The sequence below is a fragment of the Parus major genome, chromosome 8 (genome assembly GCF_001522545.3).
Source record: "Parus major isolate Abel chromosome 8, Parus_major1.1, whole genome shotgun sequence".
Classification (NCBI taxonomy): domain Eukaryota; kingdom Metazoa; phylum Chordata; class Aves; order Passeriformes; family Paridae; genus Parus; species Parus major.
The window spans coordinates 9,707,645-9,733,535 of NC_031777.1; the positions used below are offsets into that span (position 1 = coordinate 9,707,645).

The window sequence follows — 25,891 nt, forward strand, 5'->3', positions numbered from 1 at the left end:
TTTTAAATTAGCTGAATAAATGAAGTGCATTTGAAAAACTCTCACATTTAGGGTGGTTTTTTTTTATTTAATGATTTTCATCAGCTGTTCTGGTACTTTGCACTGATTTAGGAATCATTCTCACACCTCTAGCTCTTCTGATTCTGCCAGGTACTGTGCTCAAATTCTGAAGTACTTGGCAGGACTAACTTGCAGACTTGCAGCAAGCCAGATTACCCAGTTTTTATCTCATTTATGCTACTATAAAATGAGCTAGTTTTGCTGCTAATAGGAACCTTGTAATCACATAACTTGCACGTAAAAGTGATGAAGCAAAGACAGCTCCGACACCTTTAAAATCAATTAGTTCATTATTTAACATACTGCAGAATTCCACTTACTAATAGTCAGAGCTCTGACTCTGCAAAGAGTAAAATGTAAAGATGTTACCACTTGACACACAGGACAGAGGCAAATATTTAACAAGAACGATAACAAGATTGAAATGAAAAACGCAGATGCACTTTCCATCTAAGCACTTAAGTTTGTGCCCAAAAGAACAAATGAACCATGTAGCTGAAATTAATAAGACACCTCACAGCCTAAGAGCAAGCCACGTTTAGAAGTGTCTAACAATGCTGGTAGGCATTCAGCAGGGCTGTCAGAACTAGCTAAGCATCCAATTCTACATAAATAACTGGGAGCAATTATTGTACCTAAGTATCTAGGTGCATTTAGCACATATCTGTATCTCTTAGGCATCTTTACAGAAAACTGGTCCTAATGCCAATAATGTACCACTTAATAAAAAGGAAATTTCAAAAACCTCAGCTGTTGACAACCTGGCCCTGTAATGTTTAATGGAATAAAAAATGCTGCAAGACATAGCCTTTTTACATTTCTGAGGATGTTCATATAAATATTAACCAAGCCAAAACCTTTTACTATTGTTCTTTAGTCTAGTGCTTGATTGAAAAAGAAATGTCTACTACAAAGCCTCTCAAAAGCAGTATGAAATTAATAATCCACAGAATTAATTTATTGAGAAGAAGTTGGGTTTTTTTTTAATAACTGTATAGATATGAGACTGCCTTGTAAAGCTGCTTGTTATTCATGGCTGTACCATCCTGTCTGTCTCTCCACAAGACAGCAATTTCCTTTAGGGCAAAGAATTTGGTCTCTGCCTTTTTTCTTAACATTTCAGAAGTGATTATCTTAGTAAACTACCAGTAAAACCATGTTCAAAACCCAAAGCACTTAGAATAATTTTTCAAAATAGAATTAAACTATATCAGTTTTGCTTGCTAGATTTTAAATGAAAGAGGTAATTGTTATCTACTCATGAGGAGGTCCAAAGGATTTATACAGGAAAATCCTTTTGATTTTTGGCAGCATTAAAGAAGATGCTGCTGAGGCTTAGCCAGATGCATATTAAATGTAGCTGTTGTGGCTGGCAGTGCATAACTCCTCCTGCAGTCAGATTGCATGGCCCCACCTTGGTGAGTGGGACCCCATGCACAGGAGCTCAGGTCCTTTCACCAGGGCCACCTGCTCTGGCTGGGACCCTCTGACCAATGCTGCCAACTACATAATGGTACAATTGACTCAGCTGTTATTCAGTAAGCCAGAAGAGTTTGGTAAATAGCCTCTTTAGTGTGATAGCGCTTTAGTTCGGTGCTATCAAATATTTAAATATGTAGAGCTACGTAATTTTTTAATTCCCTCTCTCAGTTGCAAAAAGCAAATGGCTTTACAGGTAGGTAGTTCTTACCTTTGTAAATAAAAGTCTTTCATTGCAGTTCCCCTTGCCAACCCTTCTTTGACTGATGTTTACATTATATCTGCAAACCCCAAGCATATCTGTTTTCTGGGACATCGTTTCTGTGATTTCACATATAGAGATATTCTCCCCTTAATTCCACCTTAGGAAATGAAGATAATCCATATGTCAAACCACAATTTAACTCAGGTATGTCAGCCAATTTTTTTTTCCAGTCTAAACACAGGTGAATAAAAAAAAAAAAAAAAAAAAAAGAGCAGTTCAAGAGATATGCAAGTATGGATTTCTCCACTTCTTTGTTGCATTTGACAGGTTTCCTCCAATGAAGCAGAACCAATATGATATGGTTATGATAGGATATGATAATGCAGCAACTGTAGTCACACCATTGATGGAAAGTTAGTGGCCAGGCACAAATTGAAAAAATGGGAAAGAATAAAGAAATCTTTGACTGACTTGAGTGTTAAACCTACTTTTAACACTCCTCGATGAGCTCATGTCCAACACATGGAATGCAAACATCTGAGAAAGGTGCTGATGACACTGTCCTGCAACCATTTATCAGATTTACCACCAAATACAATAAACTTCTCTAACTTTCTGAAAGCTGGCTAAATTGAGGATAATGTGAATTCTTTACCCTAATCCCAGAGTAAAAATACAGCAAATTTTTCTATAGCATGTAACCAGTACAGGCTGCAGTAGACATTATCAAAAAGTAGGCCAAAAACTAAGTACAAATGATTTGTCTTTAATAACTGCTGGCTTGAATCAAGAAAAATTACAGATAGAAAAAGCAAATGTGTCAGTTTATCAAGCTCTTTGAATTTTCACTACCACATTTGACATTAGTTTGGAAATTCCTCTCTCCTTGTCATAAATCAGAATTAGAAATAAAACAAATAAACAAAACCAAACAAATCACCTCACATATGCTGTTGAATTGTCTAATTCTGGAGCTGAAATAGATTCATATGCTCCACTGGGAGATGCAATTTTGACCTCACTAAAGCCAAGAGAATTTTATTTTTTTACTGGAGTCAAAATTCACTTCTTATCACAAAACAAAATTCAAAAGAAATTTTCATCAATTAAATTTGATAAATTGCTAAATTTAAATGATGCTTGAAGAACCAAATGAGTGCCTCAAATGAGATATTTTCTGTCATCTTCCTTTCACCATCCAGTAGCTTTATGGACTGGTCATTTCACCTGAAATCAGCCCTTTTTTTCTCTTTACAAAAATTTCCCATTTGTCCTGCTAGTTTTTATTAAGTGAACTCAGCAGGGATGATTTTTCAAACTCCCATCACAGCAGTTTGTAAAGTGAAATGCCAGTAGGAAAAAGTTAGACATCATTTGACCCATGTCCAGGCACTTTTCCAGCTGTGGAGCTAAATGCTGGACTAGGCAGCAGCTGAGTGGTACTGCTCCCTTATCACTGTCAGGACACAGAAAAATGTACTTCATCTGGGAAATGAAGGCTTATCAATGCAACTGACAAATAATTGCAGAGCCTCTATTGATCTCACATCCCACGTAATGTGAGAAAAGAGGGTCCAGCAAAAATAATAAACATTAAATCGTAGTGGACATCAAACAATGGGCTCTTGCTTAAGCAACAGAATAAAACCCTAGCAAAAAAGAACTCGGTTTTTGAACAAACCACAGTCTTACTTAAGCAGAAATTCATCTAGTTCTGCAACACTCCATTCTCATTTCTGTTAAAATGAGAGGAATACTAGCAAGTTAAGAGGGATATTAGGAAAGGAATCTTTCCTTGCTTTTAATCTCCGTAAGGTGTCAGAACTGAGATGGGAGGAGGTATTTGAAGTCCTAGGCCCCACCATTTGCACATATGAAAAATAAATGTGCCTGTTAAGATCCTAATGCAGATGAAAAAGGCTGAAGGGAAGCACATTCAAGGCAGATTCTGCCCCCAGCACTCACAAGACTCGAAGGTGTTCCATTCAAACATGCACTCAGGGAGCAGGAGCACAAAGCCTGCCTGTGCTCTGTTTCACCTGGTGCAGTAACTCACATCGATGCAGCTACACACCAACCTGAAAAAATAGCTATTGGACTTTTTAATGTACTTTATGTAACATCATTGTTCTAGTCATTGTTCTATTAGATTTACAGACCAGCGGAATCTCTGCCTCAGGGAGCTTGCAGTCTAAATACACAGAAAAGATTTTTTAAATGGAGCAGCAATGAGGCTGTCAATACTTCCACTTCCAAAACTTTTGTTGAAGGTTTAATATCATACGTATGATACGTATGTAGACAGGAAAAGAAGAGTACAAGGATCAGCTGGAGGTAATATAACAGGGAATATTGGCTAAATTTTGTACTAATTATGATAGTTAAGAGCACACAAACAAATATAATAGGAGAATGAAATGAAGGAATTAGTGAGGCAGGAGGTTTTGTCAAACCAAAAGGAAAAGACGAAAGAAGACCAGAAAATTAGATAGGAATCAATTCATGCTGGATTATAGATAACTAAGTGTACTACAGATATAAAGATATAACAGAGCAAATTTTGCATGTAGATGTTGATTGCAGATAAAGATGAAGTAGGTTCTGAGAATTTGAAGTGAGAAGTATTACATGACAGTCTTCCTTGGCAAGCCAGTGCAAGTAACTAATGGAGAACTTAACCAGGCATGGAGTTGTCATTACAAATAAGTTCACTCCTCACTCACAGAGACAAACAGTACTTAGGGTTTAATGCCTTCTTCAAAGTGGTCATTCTTGCTGTTTTTACTTTTGGGAGTTTGTAAATACACAACTATTTTTATAGGTCTTTTTATATGTGTGTTATTTATAATACATGTGTTTAGTTGGGCTGCCATAACAGGTGATTTTATTTTAACCATTGGCAGTTTTCTTAGATTCATCCATTCTGTTTCCCAGTGCCTGTACAATTGCACTTGGGAAACACCAGTAAACCAGCAGTCGAGGGGTTTTGGAGGGCACGCTGGCACAGCTTTCAGGCTCCCCCACATTACATCTGAATTTAGAAACATACTTACTGTATACCTGTCCAATTCAGGCTGTCTCAACCCTAATGTCCAACCAGAGTATGCACTGGAGGCTAATACTAGCAAAAAAATACTTCCCAAACTTTATGTAATCATTTGGAATTCAGGAAGGATTGATTAGTATTCAAGATATGCAACTGCTCAATATTTATACCAGAGAGACTTGGCAGAAGCAAATAAAGGTACATAAAGCTGATGCTTGTCTTAATTAAGTGCAATATAATAGGTGTTGGGGATATTTTTCTTAGTGAAGAGAGCAGTTTAGCAGTGAACCAGGAATAACTCATTCTGAAGTTCAGAGTTTAAAACTAATCAATATGTATTTATAACAAGGGAGGAACTAAATATAATTTATTATTAGCTGACAGCTAACTAATAGATAAAATCAAGATTAATTTAAGTACCTTTTTCCACATACCAATTTCTGACAAAAAAAAAAATTGTTCCCTTGGAGTCTTCATTGGTTTTTGCAGTCTATTTCAAATAGACTTTTTCAAATGACTATCTCATATGTGGAGTTCCTGGGAGTGAACCCAAAAATGGGTAATGAGACATTTAGCTAGGATGATCTTTTCACAGTGACAAACTTATCAATAGGAATATTTCCTAATTTTATGGTGAGGAATCCTTAATGGCAGGTGACATTTTTAAATGCTCCTTTAGAGTACGCAATCTGCATGTGTGCTGATAAGCAAGCATCGACTGGCAGACAGCACAGGGATCACGGACACAGTCCCAGCACACCCAGCCCAGGCTTCCCTCAGATCCCACTACAAAAACTTTTGAAAGGGAATGAAGAAGGTGGATAAATAGATCTGGCATATTAAGCATGAGAGGCAGAAAGGAGAACAGGAAAAGGACTTGGTCTGGAAAGGTGGTGGGTGGAAAATGAAGATGGAATTCCAGGCAAGTGCAGAGCAGGAGATGACCTTGTGACACTGAATGACTGATGACAGGTAAGGCAGGAACAGCCACAAGGCCTAGAAAGTGAATGTAGCAGAGAAAGGAAAGTTGCCAAGACAGGGAAGCAATGAGATAGGAAGGATAATTTGTCAGCACCATTTACCACTGCCAAAGGGTGCTGTGGTCACTGAGATGTTGTCTGCTGAAGCAATGTGGTATCTGGTAAAAATTTAATCAACTAAACACATCCCCTGTGCATGTCCCATGGAAGTCAGTGAGAATACATTTGCAGGATTAGCTCAGTTCGGGATAAACTGCATTAGAAACACACAAATTTAAAGGTGAGGACCACTGTCTTTTGGAAGATCTCATCTCTGGATATAATGAAAGCTCTGCTTCTTTAAATCTTAAGTCAAGATGGTGCTTCTCTAAATTATTATACTAGAGCTCAGTCAAAAGGTACAGACTTGATGCTCAGCTGCTGGATGGAAACTTATGGCTTGCAGTGACCAGAAGACTGAAAGAAGTAACTTCATAGTCAAGAAGCTGAAATTTATCATGACTTCTAATTTCAGGTTTTACAGATACTTCTGCATTTGAAAAATCCAAATTTGATAACTTTTAATGTGAACAGTTACCAGTGATCTTGCACAGTCTCCCACTGCTGTGTGTTCCACAGTGCCTGGAAACCAGGGATCCCTTTTCTTCCTAGGGATGATGAGGGCCAGCAGAACAGTTAAACAGCCAGTCTGCCCCTGGAACATTTAACTCCTCTATGGATCATAGGCAAAGCAGCCAGGCTACTCCATTCTGCCGCTAGAAGAACTATTTCACTTTTCTACTTTAACCCTCTGGGAAAGTAAAGCAAATGAATATGGACAAAACCTCATTTCAGAATAACCTCATGAGGGACGTTCTCCTTTGATGGATGCAGCATTGCTCAGCAGAGAAATCAACCCTTTTGTCTATAATTCTGCTTCTCACTCCATTACTTTGAAGTCTCTAAAATAATATCTCAACTATGCAATCTGGTAAACAAAAGCAATAGTTATTTATCTCTGTAAATAGTGGTGAAATCCAGAGTATTGAAGATACTTTTTAGAGTAGAAGCAGATTGGAACATTGAAATCTGTACAGATTTTATAAAAAACACCATTTAAAAAGGAATCTGACTTAAAATATCTTTATTAAATTTTGAGACAATTTGATCCTTTCCTTTATAAATCATTTAGCATGAAAGTAGTTCCTTGCTGCATTTTCAGGGTCTAAAACTTCGCAAAAAAATTTGACAACTCATCTTTTGAGGAATTATTTTAGAAGTGTACTTAGTACATGCAGGAAAAAGTAGTGGTTTTTTGCCCTGGCTTTTATTTCTTTATGGAAAAACAAAAACAAAGACATATTCATTTCACTTACCTGTCAAAACCCATAGCAAAGCCAAACAATTAATAATCAGTCCTTAAATTTCTTATAGGTGCTAAATGATATATAGAGTGATGACTTTGATAAACAATGTTTTGCTCTTGAGAACACTATTTCAATGAGCTGACAGGTTTTAGTCCACCCTCCTATTCAGATGGCACAAAAGTGCAGGCAGTATGAAAGAAAGTAGGACAGTATCTGTCTTCCAGGTATCTGTCTTAATGAAATCTACAATCAATGGTATTGGAAAAAAAACACATAATAGAAAAAGAATAAAATACAAATGCTGGGGTTATGAGGAACAATTCAGCATTAAACCAATATTTGTTACCAAATAAAATTTTAATCATTCATCTCAGCCGTGCATGTAGGATAAAATTCTTCCAGGAATCCCAGAGAAAGCCTTCTGTTTCATGGCTGATTGAGTTTTTTGAATAAACTACACTAAATTATAGAGGAGAGTTAATAATTGCTGTTGATTTGTCCTGATTTTATTTCATTAAATGCAATGAATGCTGCAAATTCATACCTCATGTAACTGTTGAGTACAATGGCATTATTCGAGGCATGAATTTGATTCAGTCTGTTCATTACTTGGTTATGTTGTCTGCTTGTCTGACAGCTGCAAGCCATGGAAAAAAGATTAACCATCTTCAGCAAGTACTTTTCCTTTTCATGTCCTTTTTTTCTAAAATGCATATTTAACAAGGTTTTGAAATAACAATAGGATTAGATGCTTGAGAGAAAATTAGGTCATATATTTGTTAGATACAAATCTTGCAAGTAATTAGAAACATGGGTATCAAGCAATATTTGTATTCTGTACTGTTGCCTTTGTGTGGAGACAGTGGGGATTTCAGAATAACCCAATCAGTGTGCTCTGCACATTTTCCCTATTATGTTTATAGAATACTAGTAAGGATGGCTTTTAAACACCTCCTGTAAGGGCAAAAAATTACCTGTAAATAACTCACATTTATTGGTGTCTCTACTTTTGCAATACTTTTACGATTCCTTGCCATTTTCAGACGTAGAGTTCCAAGTTTAACAGTATAAATGTATTATATAGGTAACAAAGGAAATACAGTATTACAAGGAATCTTTTCAGCTGCTGTTGGCAGAAATCTTTAACAGTAACTACTTTCGCTAGTCAAGCACTTGACATAACATGGGGATAAATGGTTATATATTAAAATACAGATAAGTGAATGAATATCCTTAATCTTGGAGCCACTAATACCACCCTATAGTCTTAATTTGAACATATTCTTAAATGTTTCACTGAATGAGATTAACTTTGCAGTGGTAACAGACAACGTACTAAGTACTTTTAAAACCAGAATATACAGACTGAAAACAGCCTCATGTATTTCTAGTAAAAGAACACATTGCAGAGGCTCTTGCCTGAAAGTTTATACATGGATAATGTTGGCCATTTACTGGAGATGCACTGTAGACTATAGCAAATTTCCCTCTTTTTCATACCCCTTTGCTGCTTGTTCAAGATCGAGCACTAAATAAGAAACAAAAGCAATATCTGTCTCCAAGGGAATTAAAACAGAGAGGTGAAATACTCTAAAGGAACACGGGAATTAAAATAGAGAGGGGAAATGCTGTAAAGGAATGATGAAAAGAAATCACAGGTGAAAAAAGGGATTGCAAGAAGGATGAGAGAAGAGTGGCAGAGAAGAGGATATCTGGGCAGATCAGGAACCAGGAGTAATTGATAAAAACAAGGAGCAGCAGTTGGGTGGATCAGAGGAACAGAGAGAGACTGGAGAGCTCGAGATAGGAGTCAAGAAAATAGGGGGAAAAGGCCAGGAAGGAAAGAGAAACCATGGAACTGTGATCAAAGCCAAGCCAGAAGTGGAAAGGGAGGAAACAGAAGCAAACAGTAATGAAACAATGAAGAAAAAATCAGAAACAAACTTTATGGCCCAGCCTTGAACACAGCTGGAATCTTGAATTAGGAGACAGAAGGGGACTGTGCAGAAACGCTCTTTCCTAAGCTCATGGCTTGGAGTATGTCCCAGATTATTTCTGCTGGCAGCAAAGGGGTGGGGGATGAAAACTGCAATTCCTTGGATTCTGGCAATGTTGCTACCAAGACTGGATGAACCCTTCAGAGCAGGAGTCCCTAGTATTGCCCTGATCCTGTGCAGAGCCATTTAGCATGGGCCAGACTGAAAGAGTAAACCCCAAAATAGTCCATGTGGCTTGCAAAAATTTAATTTACACCTAAGGGTCATTTCATTTACATCCTAAGGGCAGTTTAAGAGTCTTGTGTGGTAGCTTGAGAAAGTCCTTTCCTCTTGTCTAGAACTATCATGTCCGGGACACATTTATCTTTAGAGAATGGAGTCACAAGCAAAGTTGAAAACGGCAGATATCAAACTTATATGCCCTAAAGAAGTGCTGGAAAACAATGCTGCAAAATGGAAATATCTTCCAGAGAAGAACATTGTGAGAGGTTACTGTAGGAGCATTGTCATCCAGACTGCACACTGTGCTCCAGCTTCTTACCAGCAGTACTTCCTCACTTTGAGACAGGAAAAAAAGACCCTCACAATTAATTAAAACCATAGATGAAGCTACCAGAGATGGGCCAGGGAGTAAAGAAGGAACAAAGCAATTAAGAACTTTCCTGTTAAATATTCACTAGACATACTGTAAAATCCAGAGTTTGTTGTGCTCCTCAAAAATGCAGCAGAGAGAAGCAGACACTTTCATTACTTACATGCCTTTGGCTCCCTCCAGTTCCACAGGATGCTGTGGAACTGGAAACACTTACAGTAAATGTATTTTCACTGCATTTGCCTTTCTTGATAAAACACCTCCAACATTTTGATCTCAAGAATAATCAGCTCTTTTGCATTTTCTTTTCAACTAACTGCAGACTTTTGCAAGTTAAAAATTAATGACAACTTCTCTTCCTCTTTTATTTTTTAAACAAAACTCTTCTGTGCTCTTTTCTGAAAAAAAAAATAAAATAAAAAAAATTTTTTTCTGACAACCTGTAACTATTTGTCTAAATGGCATTCCCAGCACTCTTTCTCCCTCCTTTGTGGTAACACACAAAACTGATTCCACCACAACAACCCCGTTTGTGGAAACCATTATTCTGGAGATGAAACATTGTGTTGTGTCCTTTACCACTATTATGGGCAGTCAGTCTGTTAGAACATATTGGACAATTATAGGTTAGTCTTTTCAGAGAATGCCATGGGTTTCAAGTTAGCAGTAACCATCTATCAATTCTTGAGATTATGCCATGATTTACTGTCACAGCATCATGCATTCTCTGATTTTCTGCCTCCTGTGAAACATTGTGCTTTCCTTTTCTATTGATGTATCAACTATAATAGTTACAAGCAGCTACAGGAAAATCAATAGTGAACTTTCTTTACTGTGCACATAAAGAGTACCATGCTCTGAGAGCACCTAACTCTTAAATAGTCACCAGCAGTAAGATACACTAGAGATGTCTGTTATTTTGGTCTAAATGAAGGATGTCTGAATTGAAAAAAACAGATATTTAAGATTTTTGACACCACTGGATTCTATGTCAAGTTTTCCAGTAAGTGATTTTTTTTCCCCCAAAGTGTCAGGCTTGATTTGTACTTTCTGTACTGTTATCTGTGTATTTTTTAATACAAGGCTGACAGAGGAAATTAATACCAAAATAAATTGCTGGGCTGTGCTTAACTTGGTTGGACAGAAGTGTCAAGAACTGCATTTATCTTTGTTGAACTAGTCTATCTTATTAGTCAAAGCAATCTGACTGGTGAAGAGACCAATAATCTCTGTGTTAAACACAAATAGGATAGAGCTGAAAGAGGCAGCATGGTGTTACGACACACTCAGAGGTACTCCTAAGGCTGTGCACTAGGAAAAGCACTGAGTTGGTTTTCAACACAGGGTTTGGAAAAAATAGTGTAATTTTTGGTTTAAAAATATTTGTCTGCCTCTGGGAATAAATTAACTTCCAAACAATTCATGTAAATGACGATAGGAAAGAACAGTAAGCATGTGAGTGCATTGTCTTGAAGGAGCTCAAGCCATTTAGCATTTCATGTCATTTCCCCAGCAAATGGGCAGGAGTCCCTGCAGGTGAGTGAGCAGCTCTACTCCAGGGGTTAGTGGTAACTTTGGCATTCTGAGACTGATTTACAGCTGTAAATGTAGTGGTTGATGCTCAATACCTTCGATTTGAAAGCCTGAGGATTTCCATGAAACTAAAGCATGAGGATGCACATGTGTGTGCACATTAATTGTATCCTGCCAAATGCATCTTCCAGCATCTGCCATGGCTCCAAGGCTACAGGAAAGCACAATTTCTTGGCTAGTGGGGATCTGGAGCCCCATAATTCATGCTCCTCCTGTTGAGCCTTGTGACTATGCTGTTTGTGGAAACATCTCATCCCTACCTGACCAAAAGATTTCAGTCTGAGCTGAGCAATGAGCAGAAATCTGGAGTTTTTCTGCTGCTGTTCCTTACTGAATTGAGCAATTGACTGAGCAATGTTAAAAATGAGCCAAGGCAGTACCTTACTAAGAGTGTCCAGTTCTTTCTGACCAGGAACTCAGAAGTAGCTGAAAAATAAAACTCTCTCCTAAGAGCTGCATGTTTGAAATGCAGGTGCAAGAGTATTTGCTCTATTTCTTACTTCCCTACCCTGTCTGATTTATGAGCAACCATGTTGTGTTGCCAGAGGGACTTTCAGGTGGGCTTTTCTTTAGATTTCATATCTGTATGTTTAAAAGTTTAAGGAATAAGGATGGAAGAACACATCCAAATTTTTTGAAAAATAATCAAAAGGCTCTTTGAGTGCCTCTCCAGTGTTTCCTACAGGCAGCATTGACACTTGCAGTGTAGTTGCAGTTGTTCCTATTTGGGCTTCTGTCATCCCATTTTCCAAACCATTTCCACAACTAAGCTCAGATATCTGGGACAGTAAAAAGTGAAATTTTCAACTTCCACTCAGATCAAATGTCAGAAACAATATGCTCTGAAATACTGCAGCAGAAAATTATCTCCCCTAGTTGTGTTTATTGTCCATGAAGGCAATACTGGCAGTACTCCTTTGCACATTTAAACAAACTCATGGGCTGCTGCAGTCAGGTGTGGTAGTGATCTGGTGACTGGTAGACTCCTGTTTATAACATTATCAAACATGTTGGCACTTTTCATCTAAGCCAGCATGGGTTTTTGTCAGTGCTAATTTGATAGGGGATTGAAACAACACCAGCTTCAGTGTACCATCAATGTCCTGTGAGCTGTCTGCAGCCACATTTACACAGAAAATAACTGTAACTGCCTAAAGTAGAGTCCACCTCTTAATAATAGTAGAATTCAGATGTTTGGATAATGGGCATCATATGTTTGTTTCTACTGCAGTGCTTTCAGGAGAGGGCAAATAAATGAAAGCATTTCATTTTATGTTATTTCAGCACAATATATAATAGTTCTGTTACTGATTTCCACTTCTGTCTTACACAGGCAGAGGTGACTGTCTCTTTCATGTTCTTTCTAAACTAGAATCAGCTTCCACTGATGCAACTTGGTTCAGTGAAAAAAAACCTCCAAACTGTTAGTGCAAATATTGGCACATAGAACTAGTAAAACAACGTCTTGGAAAGTCTCAGAAAAGGGTAGAAACAGATTTTAGAAATCAATTACTAAAAGGCAGTTAGTCCTCACACTAAGCATTGTCTGAAAATAGAGCAAGAGGCTTAAAACTCTGAATTATTTGTCAGTTATGTTGACAGAAATTCATAGAAGAGTGCTGTATCTCTTAGACTGGCACATCACCAAAACACCTTTGCTTGATTCTCCTTCTTTCAGTGAGAATATATTATAATAATTCTTGTTCCTGTGGGAATTTGGATCTAAACAAAAGAAAAAAAACAAACCATATTCACCCAGTAATAAAAATCTAGTATGATGTTCAACCATTATCTGGAAAGCACTATAATGATATAATCCAAACTGGCTGATCTAATATTTTTAACCAAGTTGAAAAAGTTAGAAATATAATAATTAAATGCAAATACAGTTCTGATCCCAAAGACCAGAAGAATGCCTTTAAGCTAGTATTTATAACAAGAGCTATTTGACTGAGTTCTCTTGTAAATTTTATCATACCTGAGGCAGTTTTCCTCAGTCGATTAGCTGGAAAGCTGAATATATCCTGAGGCGAACCAGACATCTAGTACAGGCTAAATTCAACTACTGGAGCTTAAATTTGGCTTAATATATCCCCACTTGGATCTGCCTGTTTAATTCTCTTTCATATGATAACGTTGGTTTATTCATAGTCTGGACTTGCCACCTGAACAAACTGTACCTCATATCATATTCTAATGGAATAAGAAAACTTTGCAAAAACCACAAAAGTTCCTGACTGAAAATCAAATGCAAATTTGGGATTAAAAACTGTTTTGTGAAGCGACTACAAGATTAGTACAGAGAGATTTTTCCCCTAAGGAGTACTGCTTTTTATGATCATCCATTTTTTATACTCTGCAGAGACAGATGGGCCTTATAAAAGGATAGAGCCTGATACTCAAAAGGGCTTCAGTGGCAGCTGCATTTCTGTGTTTTAACCTCAGCAGAAATTTATATCCCATATTTTCCCAGAAAATATTTAGATTTCTTCTTTTTGGATTATATCACCACTTGGTCGAGTTCCAGTGGCAGCAGTAGAAATACCTCTGAGATTAATCTGTTCCATTATTCCTACTTTGAACAGTACTTGAGTAGCAAGAGAGGGATAAAAAGGGAAAGGATAGATAACGTGCAAGCTTCTCATGAGAGCAATAAAGGCAAACATTCAGAAAAGTTACAAATGTCTAGGCAAAAGCAGAGCAAAATTTTTCTAGGTAAAAGCAAATCTCTCAAAAATCTTAATTCCTTATTTTCTGAATATTCAGCTTCTTCTCACCTAAATAATAGATAGTTTTTTGCTCCACTTAAAACTATACCACACTATTATTGCAATTTGCATGTAACACCCTTTCTGCCTCAGTTCATAACTTCAAGGACTTTGTATGATGTCCTATCACCATTCCCAGGAACTTCATAAATATTTATAACATCTTAAACTATTCACACCCTACAAATTGCAGGCATTGACAGATAATTCCCTTAAAACAGCAACAACTCTTTGTGCTATTGAAGATTAAAATGATGTTGCAGAAATTAGCTGGGGAAACTCTTTGGTTCAATAAATTTCCTATTTAGTCTCATTTTTTAACTTATCAGAAGCCTGATTTCTGCTTTTATGAAATTTGATACTGTGATGCTTCTGCTCTGGCTGTAGATTTGCCTCTATGTAAGCATATATATTATTTATTTATTTATTCATTTATTCATTTATTTATTTATATATAAAAGCTTTGTGATAGCATGATAATTAGCACTAGTTTTGTTATCAATGCTCATTCTAACTGACTATTCAAAGACAAACATTTATAGCCCAAACATATAATATGACCCTGGGATGAGGTGAGGAGCTCAGAAAGAAATGAATTTTGACTCACTTTCTTTCCCGGTTTATCTGTGGTTTATTTCTGCCCTACTTTACCAGTGTGTGCTCACATACAAATATGACCATGCCTCTACAAGACCACCAAAGTGGTTACACAGTTTTTTCCTAGAAAAGAGATTAGAAACTTAGACTGAGACTTTTTTCTAGGATTGATCTGTCATTTACCTTAAGTGGTCACTAGATTGAATACTCAAACCAGCCTAGGAGCAGGAATCAGAAGGCCACATCAGCCCAGGCAGGTTCCATTTCCACCAGCCTACAGAGGAAGGCAGCAAATTTGGGTGTAATTACATAGGGTTAATTTGTTTCAGTGCACCAGCAGAGCTTCAACCAGAAGACTGGAGCACACTTTGAACAGCCTGTAACAAGCAATAGCAGGGACATTGGCATGTTGAGATACTGCAGTTGCTTGGGGAATTTCCTTGAAGACACAACAGAGCAACTGCTCTCCAAATTCCTCTTCCTCTGTCATGTCTTCAAAGAAAGCAGCAGCTACTCTTCTATGTGGAACATAATCCTATCAGTGAATGTTTAAGCATGGATTAAAATACCTACAGAATAAACCTCTGGGCTGTGGATGGGCTGCCCTCAGTCCCAGATGGGCAAGAGACAAGCAACATGTTTCACTGCTGACTACAGGACAGGAGCCAGGCTGGGACTTCAGCAGGGGCAGAAGTGCAGGCAGACAGGGAGCTTTAGAAAGTGAAAGAAAATGAGGTGGTAGTGGAGTTTAAACATGGCAAAGATGAAGTGCCAGCACTGGAACCACTGCTTGGGTCTGTGGTCTGTGCCCACATCTTCTGGGCAGGGCCATAGTTTCATCCCCACTGTCTCCCCACACTCCTGGCTGTGTGGCTGTATCTGGATATATTTTCCCTCCCAAGCTGCAGTGAGAAATGCTGGACTTTGTATTTAAGGGAGTAGCTGACTTTAGATTAGGACATTAGGATAGGATCTGTGAGCAACACTTCCAATCAGGAGCCTGACTGGATCTTGTTTTATTTTGTTTCAATGACCACCGTATCACCTATGCCTCATGTGCAAGTAATAAGGATGTTGGTTCCTGGGGTGTCAGGACAAGAAGTGAGTGGAGATTTTGTTTGTTTAACTTCCAAGAGAGTAAATGCAGCCTGAGCTGCTGAAAGTCATGCTGTTTTATTTTCCTGAGTGACGACTCAGTAGTTACACCAGTCATAAAGATAAAAAGACATTTTCTTTTTCAAGAAATCAAATTAGGCTTTGCCCTTTGTCTTTACTGGGACTGTAAGAAAAGAAACAACTGAAACATAATAACCTACTTCCACAGTCACACAAGGGAGGAATCCACCTTATTTCCCCATGTCTCTCTTCTCATTGCAGAGCTAACAGTGGCAAAAGCAATTATAAAATTACTCACAAAATCAATAAGCATGGTTTTTAACCAACATCAGGAGCTTCTCAGTAAAAATCCATCATTTTACAATCTTAGCACAGAAAAATAGGCTTCAATATTTTAAGTAGCATTAGAAAGAAGTCTACCACTATAAAGCAATGTGAAAATGCTTTAGTTGAGTCTGAGTTGTTCTGAAAGAAACCAAAAGTCCATCAAGATTGAAAACTGAGGGAGTGAAATAGGATCCAGACTAAGAATTACAGCTTGTTTTCATAAGTACCTTATTCTCACTTTAAAAATACATACAGTCTTGCCCAATACATGGGCATGAATGAAACATTCTGCTATAGAAGAATTTAATTAAGATTTTCAAAACAATTTGTCCTTTATCAGATGTTACATTCAACCAAAAATGAAAATTACTTTGTGACCCTAAGAAATAGTCAGAGATGGACTGTTGGACTGTTACAGATAGCTTAGCCACTGCCAAGAAAGAATCCCAAAGACAGGAAAAGTTTTCTACACATTCAGTTTGGACTTGGGAGTCTTAAGAAAAGTTCTTTTTGTTCTTGCAATGTTGATTTTTTTTCAAGGTTTGGAAAGTGCTGGATAAATATGCAGCTTATCACTGATTAACAAACATCTATCAAAAATTGTTTCCCATGACTTCTAAGTGAGTAATATTCAGCACAGTCTTGCTGTAATAAAATTGAGGGGAATTTTGCAGCAAGGAGCTTATCTTTACCATAAATCTTCCTTCATTATAGCACTTTGTCTGTCAAGAAGGCTTAGCTATAGAATGGCATGCATCTGCCTTCATGACAGATGTGCTATATGGAGCTGCTGCTGTTGCCCTTAGTTTCAGTGAAGGAGAATTGTGGGTAATTTTCAGAGATTAGCACTTTATCAACCATTGCTACACTTGCCTTTAAAAAAAATTTTAGCATATGGCAAAAATCTACCTGTGTTTTAAGTCCTGTTATGCACAGATTTTGCAGGACTAGCAGAAAGTAGGAGAAAAACAGTACAAAACTGTTCAAATACAGGGAGGTTCGGTAACATCACCTCAGTCCTGGTTAATTCCCCTTCTTTGAACTATTTTGGGATAAAAACCTTCACCAGAATTAACATATTCCATCTTCAGTCTCAAATGGGAATTGGCCTCACACTAAAGCCCCTGATGAGAACCCCAGCCATGTGAGGACGCACATTATCGCTTTCCCTGATAAAACAGAATGTTTCTAAACAGAGGCAATGCTGCTTCTTAATCCATGCAGCATGGCTGGAAAGAACCAGGAAAACCTCTCAGAGGGCAAGTGTGAAGGCCCTGCTGCTCTAAACCACCCTCAGCAGAATTTGGAAGATGGAACAGTTTATCATGAGCTCATCAGTCGTTCCAAAGAGCTGCTAACTGCTAGAGGCATTGGGTTTCAATAAAGTCCTTAAATGATGGGGCTTATCAGCCCCCTCGGGGTGAGGAAGCTCAGGCCAGGGCTGGTAAGGAGCTCTAGTGCCTGGAGAATCCCTGAGAGTGGAAGAACCCTTGTGAAAGCGAGAAATCATCTTTCCCATGGAGAGGCCCAAAATCTTATTTTGCCCTTGCAATGGTGCAAAACGCAGAGAGGCAGCTGAGCTGTGTTCACACCTCTTCATTGCTTCATGGAGAAACAGCACTGAATAAAAGACATGAGCAGTAAAATTTAACCAGCTTTCTCTGGGAAATATTTAGTGCTCCCAAGGAGTTACTATTTTTCAAAGTTAAATCTCTCATTCTGTTTCATTTTTCTTTTCAAAATTCCCAGACCAAAGGAAACTCTCAATAGGTTAGTACACCCCCAAATTTTCAGTATTTCATGTCTGGAATATGAGAGAGAGAAAATCTCTCTGAAACCTAAATATTTTTCCCCTCTAAAGACCAGACCCATTTTGGGGGAAAATATGCAAAAGTGTTCTCCTTGTGCTGAATGCTGTATGCAGTTTCAGCTGCATACAGCATGCGTTAAAACGCACAGTTTTATGGCAGATGTAGAAAATAATCAAAATGGGGGGATATCTGGGAATACTGGCAGATTTTTACTGTGACTACAGAGCAGATCCTGACACACTATAATACTGTTTTTGTCTTAATCGTCAAAAGTAAGCTATAGAGAACAAAAATTCTTTGTTTGACAGAAAAGCAATTGCTATTTCTTGTAAAACATATAATATATTCCAGAAGACCTAAGGGTTTACTTTTCAATAAGGATAGAAAAAGATGCATGCCCCACTGTGAGCTCACAGTAAGGCTGTTTCATGTAAAAAGTTGGTAATTAGTCCCTGAGTGAATAAAGTAGAAGAGCTAAGAGACTGATACTTTCTGTAGCAACACAAAACACTTTTTCTAGCTGCTAGGATTTAAAGGGTGTGTGGGTGGGAGTGGGGGGACCTACTCCTACTCACTTAATTTACAAGCATCTAAAACTTCAGAAAATGATTTCTTGCATTAAGCTTAAACATGTGTACTTTAAATTGTTACTAACCGATGTAAAGATTGATGAGACATCCCAGTTAAAAAAAAAATAAAATAACAGGAATGAGGAATTATGTGAAAGCATAAGGGATGTCCTGCTCTACATATCAGTAGCAGATTTCAGGCTCATTGTACATGACTGCCTTCAGCAGTTACACCGGCATTGCTTGGTGTCTCACCAAGTTAACTCCTTAGTAGCCAAAGGAGATACTTGTAAAACTAAATCTGTTTAGCCAGCCACTTACATAATAAATACTGAGCAAAAAAAAAAAAAAACAAAGTCAAACCAGAGGAAAAACATCTACTTAAACCCCAAATTTATTATTTAATCTCATTTGTATCACTACCAACTAACACTAAGTACCACCAGTGAAAACTGTACCATTTCTTGTTCTACCTGCATAACTTGAAGTTACTGAAAATAACTTAATATTCACATTTCCTTTGCTATTACCAATCTTTAGCAGAGCTACAGTTCATGATTTTATTTCCAAAAAACCCATACTTTTTATTGCAATTATGGGTTCAGCAAACCTATTTTTTGATGATATATAAATATCCAAAGAGAGCTTGAGACATTTAAATGGAGCTTTACACAGAGGTCTCAGCACATATCCTTTGACTTCTCTCTGTTCAGAGTGTCTCATTTGCTTTACTGCAGCACTCACTGTTAATGTATATGAGATAAAAACACATATCAAATGTCATATGCAGAGATCTTGGTCACTTCAATGAGATTCAGCCCAAATCAGGTTGCCTCTATGTCCCTGCTATTGTAACTGCAGTTCTGGAGAGGTCTACACACAGATGAATTGTGTAGTGATGTCCTAAACTGTGATTACTTGGACTGCCTCTGATTCAGTATAGAAAGTCAGGGAAAATCTACATATTTTCAGTGTAACATGTTCACATAACACTACAAGCACTGAGCCTCACCACAAATAGCAAGAATTTGTTTAGAGGGAAGAAATTAAAAGTATTTGTCCAGGCTGAATATGGCATAGGATCCCAGAACTACTTTTTGTTTATTGTTAAGATCAATTGGACTTGTTTTTACATCTTGGCTGCAGTGCTTCTGTTGCCACATGGGAGCATTGAAGGAACTGTCCACTGAGATGAGGAAAGAAAAGAACACACACCTTCCCCTGCAGTTCTGCAATGCCCCTGGGACTCCCTGAGGCCACAGAGCAGAGGGGTGTACAGGAGCTCCTCACACTGCACTGGCACACCCACTGCCAGAAACCACTGATCCTGTGTTTGGGGGTAATATATAATACTTAGAATATTATGCCTCCTCTTGGAGTATGACATCAATACAGCTAAAAACAGAAGAATATGTGTATCTAAAACACATGTTAAATTTGCCACTTTTGTAGAAAAATATTAAAAATTTGCAATTCATAGATTTTTTTTTTCTTCTTAATCTCTGTAATAAATTATCTTGTGATTTTTCAATAAATATATAATCCATGCAATAACATTTAAGCAGGGGGCAAAAGTAATAGTGAGCCTAGTTTTGCAAGAAGCCAGCACAGTCTCATACGCAGTATGGCTCTAAACAGAGAGCAACAGAAAGATGACCTTTGAATTTAAAGGGGGTTGAATCAGCTAACAGTTTGTAAAACTTCCTGACTTTTAAAGTTATTTTTACAGAGGAAAAAAGAGTTCCAAATACTGATTCTGAAATCATCATACGTTTTACTCTGCTGTTTAACAGTTTAATCTCCAGCATAATGTCTGTTTACTGTGGGAGTTTTTATGTTCTAGCAGTTCATTCATGATTTTATTTTGCATCTGAAACAACCTAATTAAATTAATTGTGACAGCTGATACTGTTTCTTTCTTAACTTTATAAAAATATGCTTAGAACACCCAATTTTTAAACCAGGTTACACTAGCTACAAATTACCTTGGGAGTTTTCTGTAGGTACATAAAATAATAAACAGCTATATTTTGTGTGAGAAAATGTCCAGTGTAATACAGGAAAACATGATTATCCAGAGATCTCCAGAGACACTGGCAAAAAGACTTTGGATAAATGAGTTTGAATAGCTAAGGGACAAGGCATAGCAGCTTTGAAGTTTCCAGTCCTCTTTACTTGGGATAATGTAAAGTTCAGATGATTCTTGTTGGACAGCCATCACAATTTAAATATTACTGGTGAGTTCCTAAAGTCAATTAGCAAAATTCTGGTGGATGTTATATCCCCAGTTCCCAAACAAGCAGCACAAATCCAAGAGTCACTGGCTTCATTTCCCCAGTGAAACTGGGACAGGAAAGAGGCAGGCAATAACAAGCCCAGCAGGAAACACTGGTCCCGGCTCATGCAAGAGAGAACCACACGTGCAGCTGGCAGCCAGCACATTCCAGAGCGGCTCCTGCTCAATGCCTGGAGCTCTGGAGGCTGTGCATGCTGCCACTGGGAGCCATGGCAGCTTTCCTATCCTCTTGCTCTAAAGACAATGTTTGCCTCCTCCAACCATTTCCCTCATGCTCCAGCACAAAGTTATGTGCAGGAACCAGTATTTGCTCTGTTTAAAGCACTTCCAGGAAAAGCTGCAGTGAAACCAAATTTACACAGCCTCCTAGGCTTCTGATGGATCAGGTGACTGATGTGTGTTCCTGTTTTGCAAAGGAAAACACTTATTTCCCCACAATCAAAGGCTGGCATTTACAGTGAACCAAATTCTGCCAAATTTTCCATCTCCTGGGCTCCAAGGATATCCCCAAATTAACAGATTTGTCTATATACGAAGTGAATTGGCAGCAGTTGTGCCTAGTAGCACCGTGCTTTAGCCTTACAAGAAAGTGCTAAAGTACTCTACTGATGGTAAAAAATATCAAACACAACCAAAACAAGCTCTCCCATCAAGTGTACTTAAATCAGTTCCCTCTTCCTGTATTAGAGCAGCACTCTAATTTGTGAGCTTTAGAATAACTTCTGCATTCACCAGACATGGTAAAAGACAATTCCATCCAAGTTGTTTTTACACAGGGGAGCAAACAATGAGGAGATAATATACTGGCATTTATCTCTGACGAGCATTTCCAGAGCTTGAACTGGCTGTATAGGAACAGAAGATAATCAAACAGAGGCAGAGTGAACAAACTGTACCTGCCATGCTGATGTAAATGCCCCGTTGTCCAAGACCAGAAAAAAAAAATCAGTGTTGGATTTCAGAAACCATATGCAGGTTAAAGGGCACCATTCTTATCTAGTATTCCACCCAAAGGACAATGATTTCATTTTATAAAGATCATTAGTCAGTGAAATATATATTTTAGAGAGTTTCTAGTAGGGAATATTATTTTGGCAGTCACTGGAGTGTACCAGATGGTTCATTAACATAGGCTAGACAAGTCAAAGGCTTTCAGAATCATTTAGAAAATGTCAAACAGAAACAAGAACACTGTCACTTTTTATTAGAATTAACTACATCATACCCTGGACACAGATTTCACCTTGGGTCAGAAAAATTAATACAGAATTATATGAATTGTGTAACATAGTAGGTTAAAGATAGGGCTTCCTCTTGGGACTCATTTGCTAGCAATATATTATGGTCTTCTACTTTAGGAATCCTCAACCTTTCTTTTCGTTAGCTATGAAAAGAGCTGACCTTGCTCAGACTCCATTGGTGTCTAATTGATTTGAGGTATATGCAGAATTTCAACAAGACACTCCACTAAAGCTCTTTTGTGATCATTTTCCCAGGAAAGTTGGCAAAAGGGTTCACTGAATATTCAGCAGCTTGTAAAGTATGCTTTTGTCAGGAGGCAAAAAAATACATCTCTTTAGTGAAACACTGACTTCGTAAACAGGAATTAAAATGCAACTGAATTGTTACCTTTTTTTTTTTTTTATTATCATTCAGATGTCAAAAATCTTGAGAACTTCCAGCTTGTGGAAGGTGTTCAGGAACAAGTGAATGCTGCTCTGCTGGACTACACAATGTGTAATTACCCACAGCAAACAGACAAATTTGGGCAGCTTCTCCTGCGACTACCAGAAATCCGGGCCATCAGCTTGCAGGCCGAAGAATACCTCTATTACAAACACCTGAATGGGGATGTGCCATGTAATAACCTTCTCATTGAGATGCTGCATGCAAAGAGAGCATAAATTATACCCATTACAGCTTCTGCTTTCAAGGAAAAGAAATTATTCTGAACTGCTCCAAGCAACACTAATTAAAATGTGGTTTTAAGACTTTGCAAAATGGTATAATAATCAAATACTAATAGTAAATAAGTGATGTATCAGGGTATTTGCATTGCAAACTGTGAATCATATGCTACACATCCCCAAAGGAATCTATATAGGACTTTATGCTGGAGTGAACTTACCAAGTGGATACCATCACCAATGTCAACATGAAAAAGGACAGAATGATCCTTGTATATTTAACTCTCCTAATTGCCAACATGAAGAAACCTAGGTGAAAAAAACTTGATCTGTATTACTGAGCTAAGATGGTGGGGAATTTGAGTGCACTAAATTCCTTCACTGCATAGAAGGACTCGTAAAACAGTTACAACAGATACAAAACTGTATCTACAGCATCTTCTGTCATCCTTACAAGAACCCAACACTTACTTCTTCTGTGCTAAATGATGTGGCATCCATTGAACAAGCTGTAAGAGAGAGCTGGCCTAGGCCACGTGCTGTGTGCTGTGGCCCCCAGAGGCTGGGCCTGCAAACCGCTCCTAGGATGAGTCTGGTATCCAGTTAGCTTGGCATTCTTAACTGTGTCCTGAAGTTTGTTTTGTCACGTGTCCATGTTGTTCTATCAGGCAGTATCCCTCTTCTACTGCTCTTATCAGATAGCTGTTAAGTAGCTAAGGAAATATTCCAAAGTAAATTAGCCACTTCAACTGCATACTCAACCAGGGCAGCAGCTAAAAGATGGCTCCACTCTATATTTATGGTTGTTTCCAAATTAAGTAAATGGAGATATTTTAGCCATCCCAAAAAACACTTTCTTTGACAAGAAAACAGAAATTAGGACACCAAATACTGATGTTAAAAAAACTAAAAATAATTTTTTTAAAAAGAATTTTGTGATGAAAGAAGTGACAAGTGAATTGTACAACCAGATGATGCCATGGGGCTTATTAAGAAATGATCCTTAAAATTTCCAGTAATTTGGAAACTAAATTTCAACTCGAACATCCAATATCTAATGAAACTTCCTGTTTTTAAAGTTAGGTAATGCACCTATTTTACGCAAAGAAAGAAGAGTGATACTGCTGTGTCTGTGTAGGCCAAAGTCTGCTGCAGAACAAATATTAGAAAAGAACAAACACTTCTCTCTCTGCCCAAATTAAGATATCAGTATTAACATGTAGTGCCACATTTATAAGTCTTGCCTTATTTCATTACCCTTAAAGGTAACTGTGCAGATGTAGATCAACATACGTTTCAAAATAAAGTATTAATCTCTAACATTGACAAAAACATAGTGTTTACATTATTTAGGTCCTGTGGGGAAAAAACTGTGATAAAATTGCAGAGCAGTGATTTCCTTATTATTTCTTTTAAATTGGTAATTATTTTACCAGTACTTAATTACTGTATGTCGTGAGACACTAAAATCAATAGGGGTATTTCATTTTGACTTTAATTTTTGAGATTATTGGCTGCACAATCACTTGTAGAAACTGTATAAAATCCTAATACTTTAATTTTTTTTCATGAAGATTGCTGGCTTTTGAATAGTTTATTTATATTGTATATGATAGTTTTCACTGTAGACAAATATGATGCTAATTTATTGTTCTTTGGTTTCATCTTTATATAAGATATAGCCAGAATGAAGAAGCCAAATATATGTGTTTACTGTAGCATGTCTTCAAGTTAGTGGAACATAGTTCAGGGATGCAGAAGGGTCTTTACAAATTAAAATCATTCACTTGATTAAATGTCTGTAAATCTTCATAATTCTGAATGTGGTTTATTTAAATCTATTGTAAATTATGTGAGTTATAACTTTTTCTGTTTCATGTGAACTTGAAAAGGTGCATTTCTCTCACTTTTGTCCAACCATTCATACATTGTATACCAAAGACATCAGTTATTACATCTGCATTAGTACGAAGCACACTATTTTAATTGCCTGTATTAATCAGCTCTAATATTCTGTCCATGCATAGGGTACCAACACAGCAAAGCCAAGTGTCTGCAACTCCTACTTGCCTGTCTTGTACCACAGCACATGTGTACTGTCCTACAGACCTCGTCCACCACAGCACAGCCCCTCAGCATCCCCCAGGGCACATGAAAATAACTGAAATATTATTATTTAAATACCAGTGTTCTCCCTCAAATAAATAAAATTAACAGTAAAGTGTGGGTGCTGATTGACAGTGGCTGTGAAATACACAAACAAGATAAGTGTGGTCATTCTTCCCCTTTTGAAAGAAAAGCAAAGCATTAATTCAAGTGTTTGCCTTCTTTATTTTCTCTTTTTCTTCCTGTTGAAATGCTACAGTGAACCTCACTGAATATTAAGGAGAAATCTGAAAAAAATATTGCTAACTATTCACAGCACCATTATCCTTATACAGGACAGAGGAATTAAAATAAGAATGTACAAGAAAGGAACAATTTAGGTTAATGGAAATGGTTTCATATAATTAAACATGTATTTGCCCACATCCGGGGTTCCAAGAATCCCATCATATTGCTCAAAGTACATGAACAAAACAAAACAAATCACAAAAAGAACCCGCTCACGTTAATTGTTAACTACTTTGTAACCAAGCATTTTCTTCTGACTGCCTTATTGATTACAGGATATATTAGTTAAAGCAGACTAAAATTCAAAAGGTTTGGCTTTGGCTGGTTTATTATAGTTGTTCTGTGTTTGTAAACAGACAATCTGTAAAGTCTGGCTATTTGTATTACAGATGTTCTGCAGCTGCCTTGGATTTAAATCCATGCAACTCTTAGAATGTGCAGTGAGTTACTTGTTGAAGTTGAAGTTCTCTTACTGTATCAGTGAAATACATATTGTCATGTCAGTTCTTGCCAAGAGTTTCTCATCACCAATGGAATTATTTTTTTCAGTATTTCAATAAATATTGATATGCCCATGCTGATTACTTTATAATTGTCTTTGTAATACCATCATTCCACTGAAATGAAGTATCCGTCAAAAATCAGTTACTTAGAAGAAGAGAGTACAATGCAGGAGAAATATGATCACCAAAGAGAATTTGATACAAGTAGTAGACACAAGTGTAGAGAACAGCACCTTCAAAAGTTCAGACAGCAATGGTGGGTGACATTGCCTAGGCTGAAGCCAGAAAATGCAGCTAAAACAGAT

The 25,891-nt window shown here is 37.5% G+C and overlaps 1 protein-coding gene across 4 annotated transcripts in view; it reads left to right on the plus strand.

Moving 5' to 3' along the window:
* The window catches only part of NR5A2 (nuclear receptor subfamily 5 group A member 2), an 87,998-nt gene extending 62,326 nt beyond the window's left edge, over positions 1 to 25,672 (plus strand). For all 4 annotated transcript variants that reach the window (XM_015636428.3, XM_015636429.3, XM_033516359.1 and 1 more), the window contains one exon: positions 22,439 to 25,672. In XM_015636428.3, the coding sequence (XP_015491914.1) occupies positions 22,439 to 22,686 (248 nt within the window). In that variant the 3' untranslated portion in view covers positions 22,687 to 25,672. The remainder of the gene's footprint in view (positions 1 to 22,438) is intronic.
* The last annotated feature ends 219 nt before the right edge of the window (positions 25,673 to 25,891 follow it).